General features: G+C 41.5%; 1 protein-coding gene across 1 annotated transcript in view; it reads right to left on the bottom strand.

Moving 5' to 3' along the window:
• Positions 1 to 7,668, bottom strand: part of LOC147912018 (rho GTPase-activating protein 6-like) — a 46,563-nt gene extending 38,895 nt beyond the window's left edge. The window contains exon 1 of the mRNA XM_087426520.1: positions 5,903 to 7,668. Within this exon, the coding sequence (XP_087282646.1) occupies positions 5,903 to 6,481 (579 nt within the window). The 5' untranslated portion in view covers positions 6,482 to 7,668. The remainder of the gene's footprint in view (positions 1 to 5,902) is intronic.
• Between the last annotated feature and the right edge of the window lie 15,926 nt (positions 7,669 to 23,594).

Raw genomic sequence — 23,594 nt, 5'->3', positions numbered from 1 at the left:
ACATTGAGAGTCAAGGATTTCAGAGTGGTTCTGCCCTCACCTTGTTGTCTGAGTTTGAGCTTAATACTTTCAGTCCCTCTCTTTAACTGTAAAATAAGGAGGCTGCAGCTAGATGCTACCAAGGTCCTTTCTGAGTCTAAAATTTGCTCTTTCCAGCCCTGAAAATTCTGGTGAAAGCTTAATTCCAAGGCATCTGAGAAGAAGTTGTCTTCACATTATTCTCTATTTAAGTTAAAAGTTATCTTAGAAACGAATTCTAGCAGACAGATACTCCAAGAAAGAGCATATGAAAACTAAATAACTATTTTCCAAATTTATAAATTCTTATGGCATTATGCTGATTTCAGACATAATTTCTTATAAAATGCCTTTTGTCAATTTCCCATTTGAAGCTATCTTACTCTAATTACTTCCTCTTTGGTGACATGGTGATGAGCCTCTATTTTTAATCACAATATTCCTTTCTGCCCACGTTTTAAATTTTAATTCCAGTTTCCGTCATTATATATTTACCATTCAGTTCTTCCCTACACATATATTTAGACACCCCATATTCTTTTCCTATCCTCAATACCTTTTGAAAAGGCATTTTTTTTCCAATTCAGAGCTTGATTGACATATACCAGGAAAGAAGAAGAAAATGACAAAGAATGAAGCCAGAAGAATGAAAGAAAATGGTACTGGAAAGCAAAACCTAGAATTCAGTTTCTTGCATAAAGTAGCACATTATACAGGGTTTCTCAACCTTGGTGCTATTGAAATTTCAAGGTGGTCTGTCCTGTGCACTGTAGGATGATTAGCAGCATCCCTGGCCTCTACCCACCAGATGCCAGTAGCACACTCTCTGCCCCAGCTCTGGCAATCAAAAATACTGCCAGGTATTGCCAAATGCTCCCAAGGTAGAAACTCACCTCTGGTTGAGAACCACTGGCTTACAGAGACCAACTTATTAGTAGTAGTTCAATAGTGCAAGAAAACAGTTTGCTAAAATGGAAAAGTAAGAAATACAGAAGTATTATGCTTATATGCCAACTCCCAGTTGTTTGTTGGATGCTTGGCATGGTTTCCCCATGCCCACCTCCCCTGAGTATCTGTCCTCCTGCTTGCTTCACTCTATTAATGCACGCCCCACCCCCAGACAACAGAGTGATCTCTCTAAAACACGTATTTGATCATGTTACCTCCTCATGTTTAAAAATCACCAATTTCCCCCATTTTCTACCACAGGGTTTCTCAACCTGGGTACTCTTAACTTTAAGAGCCAGATAATTTTTTGTTGGAGGAGCTGTCCTGTACATTGTAGAGTATTTAGCAGTATCCCTGGCTTCTCCCCCAATAAATGCCAGTAGCACCTCCCCTGTAGTAGGCAGAATAATGTTCCACCACAGATATCCACATCCTAATTTCTGGAACCTGTGAATGTGTTCAGTTACATGGCAAAGGGGAATTAAAGTTGCAGATGGAATTAAAGGTTGCTAATCAATTGACCCTAAAATAATGAGATTATCTTGGATTATCCAGATGATCCCAGTGTAATCACAAGGGTCTTCAAGTGAGTCTGAGGGAGAAATGACTATGGAAGAAGGTCAGAGAGATGCAACATGGCTGGCTTTGCAGATGGAAGAAGAGAGCCACTACAAAAGTAAAGGAAACAGATCCCAGAGCCTTCAGAAGGAACGTAGCCCTGCCAACACTCTGACTTTAGCCCAGTGAGACCTATTTCAGACTTCTGACCTCCATAACTGTAAGATAATAAATTTGTGTTGCTCTAAGCCACTAAGTTTGGGGTAATTTGTTATGGCAGAAATAGGAAACTAATACATCAGCACCCCCAGTTGTGACAACCAAAACTGTCTTTAGACATTGCTAAATGTCCCCTGGGGCAAAGCTGCCTCCAGGTTGAGAACCACTGCTCTACAAAATGTAGAGTCCAAACTCCTGAGACGTGCACAGTGGGGCTCTTCGTAATTAATGGTACCCAGCCTGTTGAATATTACTATCCAACACACAGTGAGATACAGCCCATGCTCCAGACACACTGAACTTCTAACTTCAAAAACACTCTACATCCTTTCACCTCTCTGAATATTCGATGCCAAGAGGTGCCTTGGAGGGTGGGCAGTGTTCTTTGGCCCTCCTGCCATTTTTATCCATGCCCATAGTTAGTTACTATCCCCCAAATATGTACCTAATTTCTGGTTCCATTAGGTCATTACATAAAAAACCATGTGGTTGTGACATATATTAAACCACAGATATTCTAACCTTCTTCTCCAAACAAGCTTCTCCACTTAAGCCCTTCTAAGTCCTCTTCATTGGCAACTCTAGTGTCACCAATACCTCCGTGCCTTCGCATGTCCACTCCTTTCTCTTTCGTCAAGGAATCACTACCCTTCTTCTTCTTATAAATGGCAGTCATCCTTGAAGATCAAGTTCAAGTGTTCTCTGCACAGTGAAGCCTTCCAAGGCTCCCCAAAGCATAGTGGATCATCACCTCCACCCTGGTCCCTTATTGTGCTGATCCTTCTGCACTGTGCCTATTGGTTGACTCATCCATCCTCCTTATCAGACTGTTGGCTCTTTAAGGGCTGACACCATATTTTAGCCTCTCTGCATTGTTGGTACCTAGAGAAATGCTTGTACTCAAGAAGTGCTTGTGAAATGAACGAAGAAAAGAATAGAAGTCATGGATAGAGAGAAATCCTTTTAATTATGGGTGCCGGAGGCTGTAAAACTCCAGGCCAGCTGTGAGCATAATCCTAGCTCTGATCCATGAAAATTAGGAGAAACCCAGGGTTGGAGTGAGACCTTACCCCCTTGGCTGCTAAGAACAAAGTTGAGAAGCATGTATCAGTTGTGTCACCATGCACCATTTATCCCTTTGTCTTCTCCCTTTTTCTGCTCAATAGATATTCTACCCAGCATATCCATGAATCGGATTTTGCTAAAGTAATCCTGAGACACGGAGTAAGGAAACATTAATAGAGTCATAGTTGACATTGTATAACACTCCTGGTTTTAGGCTATAAAATGGCCATTTGTGAGCTTTGAGTGAGCACAAGGCATAGAGCTACAGGCATTTATGAGAGTCCTGGGAGCAGGAGCTGTTGTACAAACAATTTAGTTTAAAACCAGAGAATCTGCTGAAAGAACTAAGCAGAAATGGATGTGATCCATCACTGTTTAAACCTGAATGAGAGTGAATTCTCAGCTTTGCCTACGGATTCAATGGAAGAGAAACAGAAAAGTTGAACAAACCATAAGAGGTTCATGGAGTCTGCAGGCATGACTCAAGAGGGCTCTGCATGGTTTTGGAATTGGATGAAGGCCCCAGGGAAACTTTATGCCAGCTGAAAGTACTTCCGTGGGCACTCACTAGATGGCCAGCATGCGGTGCTACATTCAACTCACCGGTGCAGTGGTTCTCAACTGGGGCAATTTTGACCCCTAGAGGACATTTGGCAGCGCCTGTGGACATTTTTCATTGTCACACTGGTGAGGAGGGATGCTATTGGCATCTAGTTAGTAGAGGCTCAGGATGCTGCTAAACATCCTACAATGAACAGGACAGCCCCCACCACAAAGAATCATTCAGCCACAACTCTCAATAGTGCAGAGGCTGAGAAACCCTGAGCCAGAGCAACCAGGCAAAGCACAGGAACCAAATCTATATGAACCAAATTTCCCTTCCAGGGACCGTAAGTAACCTTACAAGGTTTGCTGGACTTTTGACATCATTAGCAAAAATTCTCTTTTAGGACAAAGGACCCAGATTGCTTGCAATTGAGAAGGACAAGCAGTGCTCAATGGATGAATTGCCTTGGTTTTTGAGAGGGTTCCAGGGTGTTAAAACTTTGAAAGATACTCCAGGTCATTAAATTCCAGACCCAGGGGTTGCGTTAGGATATCTGGACCTCTACTAAACAAAACCAGCCCTGGACCTTCACGGCAGCATTCCATCCAATCACTCCATGTCTGCCTCAAGAATAGAGGGATCTCATACACACACACACACATGCACACACACACACACACGTGAACATTTTATGAGAAAATGTTGTTCTTTTGCTAGATGGCTATGTACTTAGTTTTAACCATTGCAAAGAGGTGAAAGTCACAGTAGATGAGCTTGCATACTGCCCAAATACTCCATAGAACAGTTAGAAGACACCCAGTATTACCGCAGTTCAGATACTTGTCTACTGATTATGAGATTTTAATGGATAAGAAGATAATTTCTAACCAGTCGTGATCATCTATAGTATAATTTCTAACCTGTCATGATCATCTACAGTAGAATGCCTTTTGGTAATTACAGCAATGAATAGCATCTGTATACTATATTCCAAGTATGTGCAGTTGCTAAGAAAAGCAGGGACATTCTTAATGATGCAATAGGGTTTAAATGTGAATGTCAGTGGCTCTCTAGTCCAAGAACTTGGCTTGCTTTTGAATTTCTCTCTCTTATTCTCAGCTCCTACAGATTAATCTGATAATGTGTGCTTCTGATACAGAGCAGGAATCCAGCCCCTTCTAGAGACCAAGAGAAATTCAACGTTTAGATTTTTGATCCTCTTTCTAATGCTGAGTTCCCTAGTTTGGAGAGAATCTCTTACTCTCTGACTTCACTTTTCTTTCTACTGCCTATCTTCCTCAAGAAAATGAGCAAAACAGTCAGCAATGTTTGTTAGTTTTTCTAATCCATACTCCCCACCCAACAGCAGCAATTACTTTGACACAGTAACTAATATTTTATCAATACGTGATGTTAATATTTCTGATAAATACTGCTGATTATTCTAAGGTGGTCTATTAAAAGTTGAAATCTCATAGTTATCTCATGTTTACAGAGCGAGGTATGATCCTGGATGCTATATTCAAACTGTTTTTCTTGGTTGTGTTTCCTTTATTTAGTCTAAATCTCCAGCAATTACATGGTATTTCATTTCATTTCTGTAATTCTAACTGTACTTTAAAATATTTAATTACAACTAATGGAATCTCCCTTCCGTAATGGAAACAGATCTAAGGCAAATCAATCTATAGAGTTTGTGGACTGAAAGAGATAGAAGTTGTTCATTTTTAAAACAACTACTATTTATTCTCTAAAAGTATGCTGCTTTCCAAGTACCCATCAACTACAGTTTCCGAATAGCTCTGTGCTCCATTCTTCTTAACCAGAGAGCAAATATTTTAAAGGTACCAAATAGCTCCCTCTGAGTTCCCTATTTATTAATGATTCCCGGTTCATGTATATTTCACTATTGGTTGTCCTTAGTGGGATATTTCCATGAGCTTTCATAGCCTTAAGCAGAGATTATTTTCTCCTAGATTTAACCAGTACTCAGTCCCATAGATTTCTGAAATTAGAACTTTTGAGAGAAGAAAAGATCAAAACTAGAGAATTGTAGTAATTACTCACCCCCACCCCCCAGCCACCCAAAAATGCAGACCTACACACACTATCAACAACACCCTCCAGAATAATGTTCCTGAATTCTCTGTAGAACAACCAGGTGGCAGACATATTTGAAAATATATTTCATCCAATTCTTACAAACAGCTTAGAAATAGATCATTTGAGTTCCGGAAAATATCAACATTGGGTGAAGGGATAAGATGACCCTCTGAAATCGCCTGCAGCACAAACAGGAAAGCAGAACACCATCTCTTCCTCCAGCTCCCACCACTGCTCCAAAGTGGAGCCAAGAAGTGCTAACAAGACACACGCGGGTGGCCACTAGGGACGTCCCATTTCCAGGCACCATTTAACCAGCCAAAGAGGAAGAGCCACACCATGGAAACCTCTCAACGGGTCCCTGGCTCTGTAAATGTGATGGAATTAAAGAACTGCCCAGGTGTCCAGCCTTGGGCCATGAGGACGCGCAGCATCAGACCCTACCTCGGACTTCCACACGACGTAAGGGTGGCCGTGGCTGTTGGGTGGGGACTGGAACTTTCTCTGCTGGAGCCACCTCCTGGGAGAAGCGAAGATGCCGTTGGGGCCTCCCCCGGAGTAGCAGAGGATGGCGCTGCGGCCACCGCCCGGCCCAGACAGGACCGAAGGCAAGTCCCAGGCCATGCTCTTCTTGAGGCCGCTGCGACCCAGGGGGACCTCATAGTCAAAGTGGAAGCTGCCAGACGGCGACTTTTCCTGCGGGGTACTGGGCGTGGAGAAGGATGAGCAGAGGGGTCTAGGGGGCGGGAGTCGGTTGGCCCGGGGGGGTGGGCCCCGGGGAGAGGACGCTGATCGGGGACCGAGACCCTCGGCGGGGGGCAGCGGGGAGCAGACGCGGCCCCCAGTGGCCCCCCGCGAGCCACCCTCCGCGCCCGCCTCGCCCCCGCAGCCGCCGATCAGGGCTGGGTCCAGGCTGCGGGTCTGGCGCAGCTTCCTCTTGGAAAAGCCCTTGGCAGAGGCCGCGCCGCCCGAGGCCGGTGAAGAGCAGGAGAAGACACTGTGGAGCAGGCTCTGCGCGGACATCTCGTCGAGGCTGTGCCCGAGGGCCACCCTCCTCCCGCTCTCGGAACGCTGGTGACTTGGGGCCCGGAAAGAAAGGGGGCTCGGGCGAGGCTGCCAGGCGGGGCCAGCCCGAGGCTCGCCGAGGGCGGTGGAGGGCAGTGCCCGGCTCACGCGCCACCAGCGCGCTCCAAGTACCCTCGCGGGGGCAGAAGCAGGAGATCCATCACCAGCCTTCTAGGAAAAGGGATCGGGGGCCTACTGTGGCCGCTAGAACCTTCCCTCGGAGCCCAAGTCGCGAAGGGGGTAAGGAAGAGAAGGAAGGTCAGGCGTTCGCTCAGTTCCCAGCTCTAACCCGCCAGCGCCACTCCCCCTTCCCAGCCGAGGCAGGAGATGCCGCGCTCCCGCTCGCTGGCTCTGGACAGCCTCGAAGTCTCCAGCAAGCTCCTCCTCGCGCCCTGAGGACGGTCCCGAGGGCTGGGGAGGAGGCCTCCTGGGCGTGCGCCCAGGGCGCGTCCGTCGCGCTCCCCGCGCCGCGAGAGGGACTTCCTCCGGCGCTGGAGCTGGGCGCCCGAGCTGCGCCCCGGCTGCACCGTCGCCGTATCCGGGCCCTTGAAGCTGCGTGTCTGGCCTCCACTTGGCTGCTGCGCCCACTCCTCCGACTGGCTAGGCGCAAGGGTGTCTCCAAGCTCCAGGTTCCCGTGCGGTGCCAGTCTTGCTACAAAGTAGGGACACGGAGAGCGCTGCACCCAGGGCCTTCCAAGGGCTGAGTGGCTACGGTGGGAGAGAATTCCTGGCTACGCTCAGGGACCTAAGGAGAGAGCCCAGGGGCGGATGCCCATGCCCCGCCGGAGAGGGGCTCTTGATATTAGCAGCCCTGCCTTGGGCCCAGGGCAGGCGCGGAGATGTCCCCGCACGCTCTCGCTAGAGGCAGCGGGAAGGGGGCGGCCGGGACGGGTAGGGCGGGAGGGAAGCCAGGTCTAGAGGTGGGGCGGAGCCAGGAGCAGGAGAAAGCAGAACGTGGAGTTTTCCAGGCTCCAAACCTGGGAGCGGAGCAGAGAGAGCGCTGCTCGCCACTGATACCGGGTCTCCTGGGGAGAAAGCCGTGAGGACGGAAGTGCGGACCTTCTCCCCCGTCTCTCCTCCCCCAGATCAAGGGGGGCGCCAGCTCCACTCACGTTTCTGGAAAGGAAAGGAAGTGTCAGATTGCACCCCACCCACTGGTGTCAGATGGGCAGCCCGGGACGGTTGCTCTGAAGTTGGAGTTAAATCTCCTGCCTCCCCCCCACCACCACCTCCCGCTGTTTTTGTTTTAAAAAAGGAAGGATAGAGATCCAGTTCAAATACAGTGGCTGCCGATGAATGGGCTGGAGATCTCGGGACCTACTAAGAAAAGTAGGGGGGAGGGGTCCTCGCCGTGTAAGGGTCGTGTGTAAATGTACTCGAGGAGGAGGGGTGAGTGAGGCCAGGCAGGGGGCAGGCGCCGGGCGCAGCGTCAGCCCAGAGGCTGCGAAGATTGGCGCTCACAAAGCGATCGGTCTCCGGGTTCGGCTCTGGGACGCCTCTGGGCGCAGCGCGCCGCGGCCACATTTTTGGGAAGCTGGAAAACACTGGCGATGTCAATGTTCCCTGCTTGGAAGCGAGTCTGGGAGCAGCTTCTCCGGCTACTGTCCTACCCCTGGAATCCATAAAGCTCAAAGCCTCGCCGGCGCGGAGTGCTTTTTGACGTAACATTTAAGTTTTGCAACGCATCTTACAACCGTCTCAGCAGGGGAGCAAAGAGAATGTTGGAAATGCCTGCGTACTTGAACTGTGTTCGTGTGTCCTCTTTTACCACTTCACGGTGAAGAGAATTTTATATGAATGTAAAAGTGACTCCCCTTTACCGTTTCTTTTATTAAAGAAAAAAACTTACAATGAACTTATAAAATCAAGTGTTTGACACAAACATTCACCTTGTGTATATATCAGAATTGTCCAACTTTGATTTTGGAAGACTTCTTTTATTCTCTATAAAATTTTCAGGAGAAAATTAATTTTTTTGTCTTTTTAAAAAGTGTGCTCTGTGTTCCTAGATATTCGACTATCTAGGTGGAGGCACGTCATGAATTCTAAACAACAGAAAAATTCGATGCCTCTACAAAGGGCTTCATTCAGACCCCAGGATCTATGATGTACACGTTTTTGTAAATGCAGTGGGGCAGACTGCACCCAGGGAGTTCCTTCGGGTAACTTGATGACCTATCTGCTGCCTGAAAACAGAATGAGATACAAATTTCCCATCACCCTCACCGCTGTCATTCTCTTCTCACCCTGAAACTTAAGTTTCAGTGGCTGGCCATTAGGTGTGCCGTGGAGAGGCACAGCGTTTAAAATCACTTTCTTCCCTGCTTCACTACACATGCCAAATTACATTTGGGGGACTGTTGGCATTTCCTTTCTTCCCTCCTCAAACAAGTCACATTAGAAGTAAAAGAGGGCGGGTCTTGCCTGCCCTTTCCTTAGTTAACAATACCTTGTAACTTGTCACTAGCAATGAAAACACTTAATGCCTACCATTTGGATACCATTGCATGGAATTGGTTATGCTTCACTGGATTTTGGCATTTGGAGTAGATGGTTAACAAAGTCACACTTCACAGGAACACTTATAACTCAAGGTGGCCCAGCAAATGTAATTCATGATTCATATCCGTTTTATTTCTCTAAGCCTATATGATGACCATGGGGTTGAAAATGCAACCCTGTCACGATTATGTAGTGCTAATAAGAATGCCCTCCAGGCACGAAGTCATACGTTCTTGGTCATGGATGCTGGAAAGCCAATGAGCAGAGGGACTCTTCTATTGGCACTTGGGGCTTGGAGCAGACACATTCAGTTAATTCATCATCTTGTTTTCCAGTGGGTCCTGACCCTCCATTAGCCTGGAGCTTGCCTCACTTTTGGGAACAATGAATAAATTGTTTTAAATATTCAAAAATTAAGCACAGGCTCCTTTTTTAAAACCCTGTGTAAGTAGGTATTCTTTTAAAACACAGGGGAAAAAATGCAATGGCTCGTCTGGAATGAAAGACTTATAAGAAAATTATTTGGATTTTTTAATGATATTTTTAAAACCCTTTTGATTTCCGACCTGACTGCTATTAAGTTTATTTTGCAGTCATTGGTGGCTTATGGTTTATTCATTCATTCCTAGTTAGGGCATCCTATTTTACTATTTTACTCCTGTTTGTTATATAATCCCTTTGCTTATATAGACCCAACTCACACCGGCCTTTCTGATTGACTGCCATTTTATGCCAAACTTGATGAAGGAAGATCTGGGTTTCATTTACCAATTTCAAAAACGGCTGGTTTTGTTACATTGGTCCCCAGAATCTTTCTCACAATTCATCAGCCTGCTTCAGAAGCAATATAAATGGTAGTCTAGAAATAAATGGTTTTGAATATATATACTTTAAAAAGCAAGTCTCTAAGACTTTGCTCCTTTATTTGGGCAATTGCTATTGAAAAGTAGTGTTCATATTTGTTTTTTTTTTTCCCCTCAGAGCCAAAGTGAATCAAAGCCTTAGGATACATTTTAATAAAGGACAGCACAGTCTGTTCACTATTCCATTCCCCATTATAATTATCATAGAAATTTAGGATAAAAAATATATCTATTCCATTTGGTCATGGCACGAGAATATTCTAATGAAAGCTCTAGAGTCCTTTGTCTGACATCAAGGTATCCTCTTATCAAGGATCCTAGAAAACTCATCAGTTTTCTTTCCATTCCCTTGAAACACTGTTCTACAAACACATACATCTTACTACTAAAGAATATATTCTGTTAAACCTAAATTTCCCTTTTCTTAACGTTACCCCTTGAAGTTTTTCTTATCTCCAGCCAAAATTCCTCTTTCCCCTTGGTGTTTAGATCCTTGAGCTATTTGTAGATTTTATCATGCTCCTTGGGTCTGACTTTGTGGTTTGGCTACACTATAAATTTCACATTTTGCTTTAAACCCTCATTGTAGACGATCTCCTCTGGATTCCCTCCAGTTGCTTATTTCTTTTCAGTCCTGAGGTCCGATATTCCAGGTTAGGGCATCCTATTTTGCCTTTGTTTGTTATATAATCCCATTGCATCTATAGTCCCAAATCACATTGAACTTCCTGATTGGCTGCCATATAGTATTTTAGACTTCTATCTGATTGGCTCCCAACTCTTAGCATCACTGATTTTTGTTTCATGCCCATGTCTCTCCAACTGATTGTGATCCCTCTGATATCATTTCTACATTCTTAGTGGTATCTGGGTTAAACAGTTCACAGCATCTCACTCTCCCATAGAAGAAGACAAGGGTTCTGCCTCCAAGTTCCTAAAACATGAAAAGGGAGACATGATTTTTATCTTTGTGTTGTGGAATATATGAGAAATGTGTGGAGAACTTTTATGGGATTTAAGAACGATGATTACATTAAATAGCCAGACTGTCCCATGCCTAAACTACTTCTCGACTGTAAGCTAAGAATGTTTCCTTAGATTCCCATTCTAGGATCTCCCTGAATGAATATAATTGCTGAGGCACTTAAACTACAACTGATGGATGTCAGTGGAGGTAAGTCTAGAGTCACAGGATAATTCCAGATGGGTAAGATTAGCAAAAACTCACTTTCTTAAACACCAACCCAGCGTTGAGGAACAGTGATCATTTTCCAAAGATGGAAATGTTGTCATAGGTGTTCTCTGGAAGGTGAATATAACAATTTGCAAGACATAGAGTATTTGCGAGCTTGAGTCCTAACTGGTACCATGATGTGAGAAGACTAAGATATAAGTTCCACTGTCCACCTTAGAGAAAATTTAATATTATAATACTAAAAGAGATATTCAGAAAAAAAATCTTTATGCCAACACTAAAAGGAAAAAGTGTTGAACATATCTATACCATTTGCTAACTTGAATTTAGTGTTGTACTCAAGACCGTCTACTCAAACAGCTTGGTCCTGACCCTTTAATCATAACAATATAATAACGACTAACAATTGTGGGAACTTCAACAGTTCTATGGCAGACACTGGGCTGAAATCATGCACACGCTATCCAAATCAACAGTCACACATACACAAAGCTAGAATATTTCACTCCCAATTTTATAGATGAAGAAAACTAAGACCTAGAACAGTCCCACAGGTCACTCCTTGGTTAAGTGGCAAAGCTAGTGTTCAGATCCGTGTGATCTAACCTCAACCTCTAACTCCTGCAGAACTAGAATTGCAGATTAAGAAGCCATTCAATTTGGAGGAGATTTGGGACCCTTTCTGGATGGATTTCAACTTGTTCATTTCTTATCTAGTTGTGTGACCTTGGGCACATCGTTTCACAGCTCTCATTCTCACTTGTCCATCTGCAAAATCAAGTCCACTTCAGAAGGCTGTCAAGATGCGTAAAGGACCTAAGGTATATAGCATGCTTAGCATAGAGCATTCTGGAGAGAATAAACACAGTGATGGGAGTTAATACTATAACTTATACAAAATCTATAATTTTTAAATTACTTTATGAGTCCAGATATATTGAATGACCATCCCTAATGAGAGTTCACTTGGTCTTACATCCAAAAGACCTATTCAAACCTTTTTAATTTGCTAATGAATCGTTTGTTTAAAATTATTTGAAAAAGACCCATGGTTGACCCAGTGAATAGTCATAGTACGGATTTTCACCATTCTCCACCAGTTTTAGCGAGGTGTTGTCAACACCAACTAAATAAAACCAACACAGTCTTTCAAGGCAGGGAACTTTTTTGAGTTAAATGAAAGACAATTTGGGATTCTCTATATTCAGAGCAGAGTGTAGGAAATTTTTTGCCTTCTATTACACTTGTATACCAACGGGCCAGTTTTTTTGCTCAATATTTTGGATCAATTTCACATTGCCCAGAGTTGGAACCATGAATCCTCTCTTTAAAACAGGCACCAAATTGACGTTTTCATATCCATCTAGTTAATATCAAGATCTGTGACAATTTCTTCTGACATTACATTCAGAAATCTAAATGACTATTCTTATTCATCTTTCTCACTTTTTCCCCAATTTGTGTGTCTAATTTCACCATTCCTCACCAATCATGACCTTAAAAAAAATCAAAATCAATGAAGAGAAAAAAATTCCTGTTTCTGTGTCAGCATCCACATTGAACACAAAAAAGTCACTTGTAACACTGTCCATTCTCTCATTTTCTGTGTGAATATTAGCAACACAGTCTCTGTTTTCTAGTGTTTTATCTTTATCTTCTCCTAGACTTTAAAAAGCGGTTTTGCATAGGCACATTGTTCTACTCTTTCACTTACATGTTTATTTCTCAAGTGTTTCTAAATATCAAGCCTTCTGTTTTCAGGGTACCAGTTAGTGAGGCAGGTGAAAAGCAAAGTTGTATAAAAATCTCAAGCCAAGTTGCAGTATGGATGTGCTTAGGAGAGTCCCAGGGGCTATACCTGCAGCCAGCATTTAAAAGAATCTTCCAACATCAAATCCTAAATGCGTGACCATTGGCACTTTTGATTCTGGGTTTGAAGCTTGATCTCAAGAGATTTTTAATAATAATACAAGCTGGCTGACAACCAAATTCAATTTCAGTTTATAAACATTTTGAACATGCATTTTGTGCCAGCGGCATTCCTTCTTTGTTAGTTTTACTTTCTTCTGTCTTTGTGGGTGAAGGTGCATTTGGCGTCTCTAAGTTAATTTTATCTGAACCTGGTATATGGTTGAGCTGTACTTAGTTACTTAGTTTTTAACATCTTCCCATAGCTTATGTTTTAAAACTACTTTGGAGGATGAAGAATTACATAATAATGTAAACAATTATTAATACTTTGTTAATTACTCTAAAATTTTCATAATCTAAACATTTTTCAATATTCCTAATTTTTAAAAGTAACTAAATAATGTAGAATCTTTTCCTCTGAAATTTTCATTTTTTCCCCCAGAATCTTCACTTCTCTATATTGAATGGAAACAGGAGAACCTATTTGCCCAACGTGTTTTCTAGTGACAAGATAGGATGGGGTGCGGAAGGGAGAGGGGAAAAGAAAGACAACTGGTACTGTGCCTGGGATATATATCCTTTTTTCTCATCTACTTTATTGAGGAACAACCTACATATGATAAACTGTACCAGTGAGTTTTGACAGCTGCGTATACCTGTGAAACCATCACTACAATCAAGATTCAGAACATTCCCATTACCTCCTGAGCGTGCTTTTATTCATGTCCCATGCACGTTGACAACTACATTCTGCACTGTGTAATGCTTGAATTGTGCCTTCAGTCAATATAGAAAGGGAGGAAGGGAGGACTAGACAGAGATCAGAGCTTTTTACTTCTGGTAGTGGGTTGAATTGTGTCCCCCAAAAAGATATGTCCAAGTCCTAATCTCCCGTACCAGTGAATGTGACCTTGTTTGGAAATAGGTTCCTTGCAGATGTGATCAAATTACAATTAGGTCAGACTGGATAAGGATGGGTCCTAAATTCAATGACTCGTGTCTTTATAAAAGAAAGGAGAGGGCAACTTGGATACAGACACACACACATATGCAGAGAAGAAAACCATGTGAAGACGGAGGCAGAGATTGGAATGTCTACAAGCCAAGGAACACCAAGGATTGCCTGCAAACACCAGAAGCTAGGAGAGAGGCATGAAACGGATTCTCCCTTAGAACCTCCAGAAGGACCCGACCCTCCTGACACCTTGATCTCGGACTTCTGGCCACCTTAACTGAGAGAGAATAAATTTCTGTTGTTTTAAGCCACCCAGTTTGTGGTCATTTGTTATACTTCTTAACCATAGCATGTCACAGCTTGGTTCTCCTTGTTTCTAACAATTTAATAAAACCCAGAGCCAAGGGTTTCATTGAGCAAAAAGCAATCTCAAAGAATTTTGAAATAAGGCAAGAGAATGGCTAATGAATGCTTGTCAACGTTTCATTTTAAAAGAAAGGAGAACAATCGATCGGACATCTCGCCTAGGTGCTAAGCACGGTGACATCATTGTCATGGCAGCAGCTGAGCTGCAGCTGGGTCCCACTTGGAGTTCACTTTTCCCCCTGGGAAACTTCTGCCCCTCCATGCATTTGTTTCTCGAAAGGTGTTGGGGCTTGGTTTTGTAATTGATTAGCAACACACAGAACTGTATCATTGACTCAAGCCAGAAAGTGACAGTCAAATTCAGAGAGCTGTGAAACTTTCATGTACCTTTTTTGGTGTTTAATTCACTCTGCATTAAAGGGGCTGAGCGCACACCTGATGTGCAAATGAGTTCAAGTGCCACAACAGGTCCCAGAGGAATGACTTTAAAAGGACAGAAGAGAGCTGATCAGACTCCTCAACAGGCGTGGAGAACCAAAGCCTGGTAAGATTTTCTCTAGAGAGAACCTCAACTGGGGAGCCAGTTGAAAAAGCAGAGCTGCTCAAGCTCGTAGCTGCATGCCCTTCATTTGCCTCCTGTACGATTCATTGGGAATTCCTTGGGTATTTTTCACAGTTGACTGCTTTGTGGCGTGACACAGATTAGAGACATACCAAAGAACTCCCACCTCCCTTTAAAGATATAGGAACGAAAATAAGACACTCACAAGACTCATAAGCAGGTGGTGGATCAGGGAGCTAAACTTAAGGAGTTTTCCCCCTTTTTAAATAGAATGGTTTCATAAAGCAGTGTTATGGAGTTGGCAAATGCAAACTGTCAGAAGTTGTTGAAGGTTCACAGAGCAGTGGGGAAAACCCAGGAATGAGAATCATAGATCTAACTTTTAGTACAGACTCAGCTACTAACTAGCCAAGTCAGCTAAACTTTTGCAAAATAAATTCCTACTCACCTTCCAGGGATTGGCTTAAACGTCACTCTTCTGAGAAGCTCTCCTGACTTCTCCTGAGAAGCTCTCCCTGACTTCTCCTCTTACATTGGCTAAATTAGGTCCATGTTATATGCTCTCTTACTCTCAGATCTTTCCTCCATCATAGCACTTATCAAAATGGAAATTATATGGTATTCATTAGTGCAATTATGTATGTTCAAGCTCTAACATCCCCAAGATCACAAGTGTCATGAAGCAAGAGCCGTCACTGATTGGTTTCCTGTTGCATTCCTAGTGCTGGAAGAACTCATATCATATAAGAATAAGGGCTCAATCAATAAGCATAAATCGACCTCCCAGTCCATCTCCTCATCTGAATTTGGCTTTTCAGGTCCCTGCTGGCTCTCACCTTCTGTGTCTCAGAAAACTTGGAATTATCCTCAGGCATCAGTGGGAAGTATCTTTGTTGATTTGACTTTTTGTGGAAGAACTAAAATAAGCAATAATGATATAGTCATCTGCTTATCAAAACTGTTACTATTTCATTAAATGTGTGGCCTTTGAGTTGGACATCACCAAGTTTGAGTCCTAGGGGGGTATGTTTGTGTGTGCGTGTGTGCGTGCGTGTGTGTGTGTTTGTGAGAGAGAGAGAAAGAGACAGACAGACAGACAGACAGACAGACCAATCTTGGGTAAAGTTATTCTTCAAATTCTTCAATTCTTTAATCCTCTGATACACGGAGTTAATAGCTATAAGATATAAAGCACTAGTACATTTTCTGATATAGAGCAAATACATGATAACTGTTAACTATTATTAATAAAATTTGTTAGCATGAATTATAGAAATAAGTCACATAGTATGGCTTGTCTAGGCTTGTCTATCTGTGCGTACCATCATAAAATTAAATATCTAATAACAATAACAGTAATATTAATAATAGCCAACACTTAATATTCATCAAGCGCTTTGTCAAGTGCCTTACATGGTTTATCTGATTTAATCCTCAAAACTTGATGAGGTAGTTATTATCTTCATTGTCCAAATGAGGAAACTGAGTCATTAAAAGGTTAAAAACTTGCCTGAGTGAGCTAGTAAATGGTAGAGCAGGATTTGCCCAAGTTAGGAGGTCAATGGTGGAGCCAGTAAGCTAATCCCAACACACAATACTAACTCAGTTTTTAAAACATTTTCTATGGAAAATGTGTGACAAATAGAAAAGTCATGCTAATCTCCCCCATTCACACGATCTAGACCACATAGCCACGATTGGGGGTGTCTGGGTGTGGGAGTCAAGTGTGGAGGAAGGGAGGAAGGAGGGCTTAACATTTCCCAAGCAGCTATTCTGTGCCAAGAACTTTACATAGATTATTTCTACACAATATTGCTGTGGTAAATATTCTTGTTCCCATTTTATAAATCAGTGATTCACACCCACATCTGTCCAATGTCAAAACCCATCTACTTCCCACTATACTTTATGATAGTCAAATCTGGCTAACAAAGCAAAAAGATCATGGTCATCATAAAACATGAACAGGAATGTCATACCCCTAACTTGAAATTGCTCTTTGTATTTTCTGAGTGCAGATGGGAATTAGACAGCCATAGCTCTGTGTTTCTCGTGCATATTTTCATGTATTATAAGAGTTTTAGACTTCTTTCCTCCAGGATAAATCTTCAAAAAATTTTTTTCTGTTATCACTATCTAGTGCTTTAAACATGTTCTTTTCAGCATTTTTCATTTACCGCATATTCCTCTTAGGTTGTGAAGCCCCAAACTAGGTACAGTGCTCTTATAAGGGACGTTTATTCAAGCTGTGTTTAGTTTGATTCATGCGTGCTGAATAAGAAGTTGAGTAGAAGGCTTTTACTTGCCTTTTATGATTTGCTTGATATCCTTAGGGCGGTGGTAAGTACCTCAAATTCTTATTATCTGTAAAGTGAAGGAAGGCGAATTCTGACAAATGGGGTTCTAAGGTTATGAGAAGTTACTGTTACTAAATTCCCTTTTATTGTTTAGAACAGCTCCTTTTGCCTAAATGAGTTCTCATCAGTGGAAAGTCAGCATACTTGAGCCAGATGATCCTTGGGGCATTTCCAAATTGCGTGCTGGAGCAAACTGTGTCTTCCTAAATGGAGATTGATTTGATAAAGCAATGGCTAAGAAAGGATGTATTTGACTTAAGCATGTGACACAATGTGCACCATTAAGATATCAAAAAAAATATGTTTAAACTGCTTGAGTGTCTCATTTGAGGAAATAATCAACTTTGATTTGATTGCACAAACCTTTTACTCAAAACTCCTGAATTTATGGGCCGGCCCCGTGGCTTAGCGGTTAAGTGCGTGTGCTCCGCTGCTGGCGGCATGGGTTCGGATCCCGGGCGCGCAGCGACGCACAGCTTCTCCGGCCATGCTGAGGCCGTGTCCCACATACAGCAACTAGAAGGATGTACAGCTATGACATACAACTATCTACTGGGGCTTTGGGAGAAAAAAAAAAAGTCCTGAATTATGAAAAAAAAACAAAACATAATATCCTTTGTTGATAGTAAGCACTTACATCTCAGCAACTGCCAGGGTAATCTTTTATGCATTCAGGGCATCCTCGAATCTATGCCTCTCTTTGACCTAGTTGTTAGCATCTCCACCAACAATGAGACTCATACAAGTAGGAGAAGCACAGCATCTAGTCCATTTACTTAAGAAATGGAGAAATCTGTGGCACAGAAATGGCAAGTGACATGTCCTTCATATGAGAGACTGTGTTCCATTCATTTTTTTGTCCCCAGAGTATTCCACAATGCCTGATACAAGATAGGCACTCATTAAAATGAAAAAAATGAATGAGTGAATGAATGAGAGATTATTGGAGCTAGAATTCTTGCTATCTGACACACCGAGGTCACCCTCTGTAACATTATTCTAAATTGCACCTGTGACATTAATTCACTCAGCTCGACTTATTTTCTTAAACATCTTTCTTGAGACATAATTCACATAAAATAAAATTATCCGATTTTCAGCTCAGTTTATTTTAACTCAATTTAGCCAAACAGTGCTGAGTTATATATATTTATTTCAAGTCTGCTTCCAGATTTGTTGGGAGACAGGGTGAATATGCACAGTTAAAACTAGTTTTGGACTCCATCTCTTGACTTATTTGTTAAAGTATCCCTTTAACCAATAGAGAAATGAGTATATTTTCCAAAATATATACTGCCTGTAACTAACAGGTTTTTTTGTATATTTTTAACTTAGTGGAGAAATCACTATAATGATGAGGAGATTGCTTTTTTTGAGTCAGAATCTTGCTAGAAAAAAGAGCTTCCAAAGGAGAGTCATGGGATTTTCAGATGATTGACCAGGTCCAGAGACTAAGACTTCTAAGGAGAAGCCAGATGGATTTATTATTACCGATTTCCAGCAAGATAAAGTATTTGTTTTCACAGATTGCTTTAGTGTCCTGGTTTGACGTTTAGTGTTGTTTTAAAAGGCAAATTAAAAACACTGGAAATGAGAGGGCCAGATAAAATCTCAAACTACCCTCGAGGGACAGAGTAATTGATAAAGGTGACCTGAAGTCCCCTTCTGCAGCCCTTGAAAGCCCAGAGCCCCAAGAACTATTTGGCTGGTGCCTATCTTTTTTTGAAAAGATTTAATCCATGGCCAACCAGTTTCTTTTTATTAGAGGAGCCCAAATTATTAGTCAATGCACAACATTATCAACTTTTTAAAGGAAGGCATTGAACTCAATGAGACTTTCATTTGATAAGATTGCAAGTCAAATGAAAGTAACCTGCTGGTGAGAAAGACTTTTTCCCTTCCTTTTTCTTTCCTTTTTTTTGTCAGCTTTTATGTTCTATTGCCAAAGGAAGTGAAACGTCTCGCAATATGTAGCCTCTTCTGTGTGGCAACCACAGGACACCTTGGAAATATTGATTTTCACACAAGACCTTCCTACAGAAAGAAGCTTTGGCACAGATCACTTGACTAACCTGACTCAAATTAGATAGCTTTCAGTAGGTAGGTTTGAACTTCCAAATTCTAGTCAAAACATCTCTTGAGATATTTCACCCCAAAAGGGTGATCATGGCTTTATACCCCTAGTCAGACAGTCAACAAATATTTATTGAGAAACCACTTATGCACCAGGAATTCTCCTCTGTGCTGAATATAGCAGTAAATAGGAAAGAAACTATCCCTGCCTTCAAAGAAGTTACCAAATTGTGAAGGGAGGCACATAACAAATACACAAACAAATTAATATATAATTTCAGGAACGAATATGTGCTGTATAAAGAGTGGAAAAAGGGAACTGGTGAGCTGCTTTAGCTACGGTGATGAAAACAGACCTTTCTGTAGGAGTGGGAGCCAATTTGGTTTCTATTTGCCTGTAGAAAACTCAGACTAAGACAATAATCCAAAAGACAAATTGTGGTGACCCTAAATATCCTGAACAACAAAGGCAAATGTAAAGAGTGAGCCTTAATAACTCTGAAGCTTTCCCAAAGGCTTGGTTCACTGTCCTCATGAGAGAAGCAAAGGCTGGCTTCTCTTAAGAGACCTGTTACAGATTTTAAATAATCTCTTGCCTTGGGGTTAACCCAGTGGCTCTTACCTTTAGAAGGCCAGGTGTTCCAATTCAACCCACAGATCTATAATCTCTCTGAAAAGACAGTACCTCTGTGATGAAAAAAAAAATTCTTTGTAAAAATACTTCACTTACACTGGAAATATAGTTTCCAGAACTAAATTTAGTTTTGGCACGTATGGCATTGGCTGACTTCCCTGCATTGCATTTGCCTTTAAGGGCGTGTTCACTTTCTAGTTCTCATGCGTTCAGACACCGCTGTCAGTTGGGTTCACAGCCTTGCAGGGGCAGTGTTTCAGTGACCTCCCATGTTTTCATTAATTCTTAAAAAACCTTACACAAGCATTTCTATTCATATTACATTTTGCAAACCTTTGCCCTTGTCCTTTTCTTCTTTGATAAAATCCTAAATCTGGTGCTTAGACTAATTTGACCTCAAAATATATCATCTTTTAAATAAATACAAGACTTGACAAAATCCAGAAACTGGTGCTGAAATGGACATCAGGATACTCTCCAGTTTTCTGAGGCCAGGTCAATAGAGCTACAATTATCCCAACAACTCAAGAGGAAAATAAAACACTCTATTGTGGGGAAGGAAAATAAACAAACATTCAAGAGGAGTATCTATTTTAGGGGGAATCCATCACAGAGATCTTGATGAGTGTTACCTGAATTCTTCACGTGCCTGTATCTTTTGAAGTATTTCCTGGAGTCTATTTCACCTTGGGCTATGAAGATCAGCCCCCATGTCGCAATTTCTTGGTCACAAATATCCAAAAGAACTCAAATGATCAGCAGTAAATGAACTAATTAAACATAACTCCAAGATTCAAGGAACTACTTCTGACTCCAACAAAACATGTTACTTTGGTCAAATCTCTAAACAACTGCAGCCCCTTTAGCCTGCTAGTCTGATGGTGACGATGGTGATAAACGTCCACTAACACGTCAGGCACCTTTGTGCACTCACTCGTCCACAATGAGTGAGCACTATGTAAATATCAAATGCCAGTGTTGAAGTAGTAGAATCAGTTTTTAAAAGAAAATAAACGTGTGTCTTACACAGCAAAGTTTAAACATATAACTTTCATTACTTGTTAGGTTTTGAAGGAAAATTTGGAGAACACAATTTCTAAGCCGTTTGCCTCATTATTTCCACAGAAACCACAGGGGAAATTAAATAGAAGAGTTGAGCAGTTATACGAATAACTCACATGGAAAAATAGCAGCTTTTTAATGAATTTCCTGAGTATTACAGCACTGTAGAGATGATGGAAGAATGCTTTTTAAAAGTGGGGCTGAACCAAGCATGATTAATTAATTAAGATGCTGGCTCTTGGAACGTAGAAAGTTTAAGCGTATCAGTGGATTCATCCTACAGCCAGGTTCTTTAGTCCAATTATCTATGAGACTCAGAGATAAATTCATAGTTCCCGGAATGATAACTGTTTAGAATAAAGACTGAGAACTGAGAGGAAGGTGGGTGGGGGGAAGAAATTCCATCAACTCAGATTGTTTCCTCGCTACCCAACAGGGCTTTTAGCAATAAAAACACAAACACGAGAAGGGAGGGAAATGAAAAGGGTGGTGGGTCAAAAATTACAGGCTGACAGGTTGCAAAGGGGGCTGCACCCTCTCGGGAGGGTTGTGAAGGGATGCAATGAGAGATGATAAATGAGAAAGTTCTCTTGTTCCCCTGTTACAAGCATCACTGGCTGTCAAATACTGCAACACTAGGCAGTTTGCATTGTTTTCTTCTTCAAGGGCCACCATCCAGCAAATCACACAAATAGGAAAGGCATATCCATGAGGCAATAAAGAATGAAAAGCATGGATCCTGGAACCGGAGCTGGATTTGAATTCCGGCTCTGCTCTCTACCAGCTCTGTGCCTCCATTTCCTCCGCTGAAAAATGGGACAATAGTCATTTTTTCTCCTAGGCTCTTAGGAGAATTCAGTGAGTTAATACCCGTAAAATGCTTAGAACCGTGCCTGACACTCAATGAGTGTTTTTTAAATTAATAAGTACAATTACACCTAGCACTCTGTATTCTGTGTTTTGGTAGGCTTGTCAGCTGATAGAAACCAGTATTTTGATTGCTCATAACTCATACTTCAATTTCCTTCTTTCCAAGTGTTTTTGTTTATAAAGAGCAACTTGTTATAATATTTCCATTTATTTTTACAATCCTGGAAAAATTCTCTAATAGAAATTTTCACCAAATTTTTTTTTTTTTTCTGAAATGAAACTAGTCTTTAGAGAGTTGATTAATTCCGTGACGGCCATCCAATATTTCTTTCCTGCATAGCATGTACACACAATGCCTTATAGGTACTGAGGATTTTTTCCCCCTCTGTGAACTGCCTTGACTTTCTTTCACACTGGGGCTTTCAAAGAATCCTTTCGTGATTTTATGGAAACTCTTCTAGTGAATGGTGCTGCTTTTGAAGTTGAATACATTCTTGCTGTGGAAAATATAAGCAACATTTGGCATGGAGATGAGCAGGAAAATTCTGAGAAGTAAACCAAAATATTTATATATTGGTCCACAAAAGATGTGCACCAGTGATCTTAGGATATATAGGAAAATGAGCTTTGCCCTTGATGCTAAGACCTACATCCATTTGCAACAACAACATAAAAGATGCCATAGCTTTCCCTTTGTTACTGGGTTGCCACAAAAATGTGAGTTGGGTGAACTGAGTGTGTTCTTAGCACTATCTTTAGCTTCTAGTCTGGTGGTCTTTGTTGGAGCCAGACTTCTCTTATTAACTCAAAATTGTTTTGGCAAAGTGTAAAATAGCTATTTTATTATTCTTCGTATTTTGGAAAAGATAGTTTTAAGTTAATACTACTCTTTGAATTTATTCTGTTTCTTACACTACTTTGCTTCTATCTAGTTGCCCGGCATTCTTGCACCATCAATTTGAATATTCTGTAAATGATTTACATTTGATGAATTTTATTTCCTCAAACATATTTTAATGCCAATTTTTTTCCCCAAAGAAAGTACTTTGAATGGAATAATACTGTTTCAGCAAAGGAACTGAACAAAATAATCGTTTCATGACAATAATTTCTTACAGATTTAATGCTAGGCTACTAGGTTAATTTAGAGGAAAAAGTAAGAATAGAGTTCTCTTCTAAATAATAATCTATAATATGTCCCATTTATTATTCTGAATATATATATACACATATATGTATAGAAACATACATGTATACATGTAGACATACATATATATATACACACATATAGACATAGATGTTATAAATATGCCTACCTAGCTTTCTTCCACATATAACGGTTTATAAGCTGAAGTAAATTCTCTTCAGTGAATGATGTCAGGGAACTTGAACACAAGCACTTTAAAAGTTCACCCTCAGCTCTCAACAAGAGAGATAAATACCGGGTGATCACTTCCAAAGGCTATAAGACACTGAAGCAGGTTTCAAATAAAATTGTTCATTTAACTACCATTTCCGCATTAAGCAGGTCATGCTTTAGTATATTATGCTACCAAAAATATAAAGTCTGCTCAGAAAACTGGTATAAAGAGTGTCGAAGAAAGCAAGCTAAAATGTATCCACTAGTCAAAGGCCCTTCCTCCCAAGTGTACTTTTCTCCAGGCAATTATATTCGTATCTCCTGCCCATGGCCAAGAAAGAATCTGATGCATGCGACCTAA

Source organism: Ceratotherium simum, chromosome X, assembly GCF_057802395.1.
Source record: "Ceratotherium simum simum isolate JZ-2026a chromosome X, ASM5780239v1, whole genome shotgun sequence".
NCBI lineage: Eukaryota > Metazoa > Chordata > Mammalia > Perissodactyla > Rhinocerotidae > Ceratotherium > Ceratotherium simum.
This window is presented reverse-complemented; position numbering and strand designations above follow the sequence as displayed.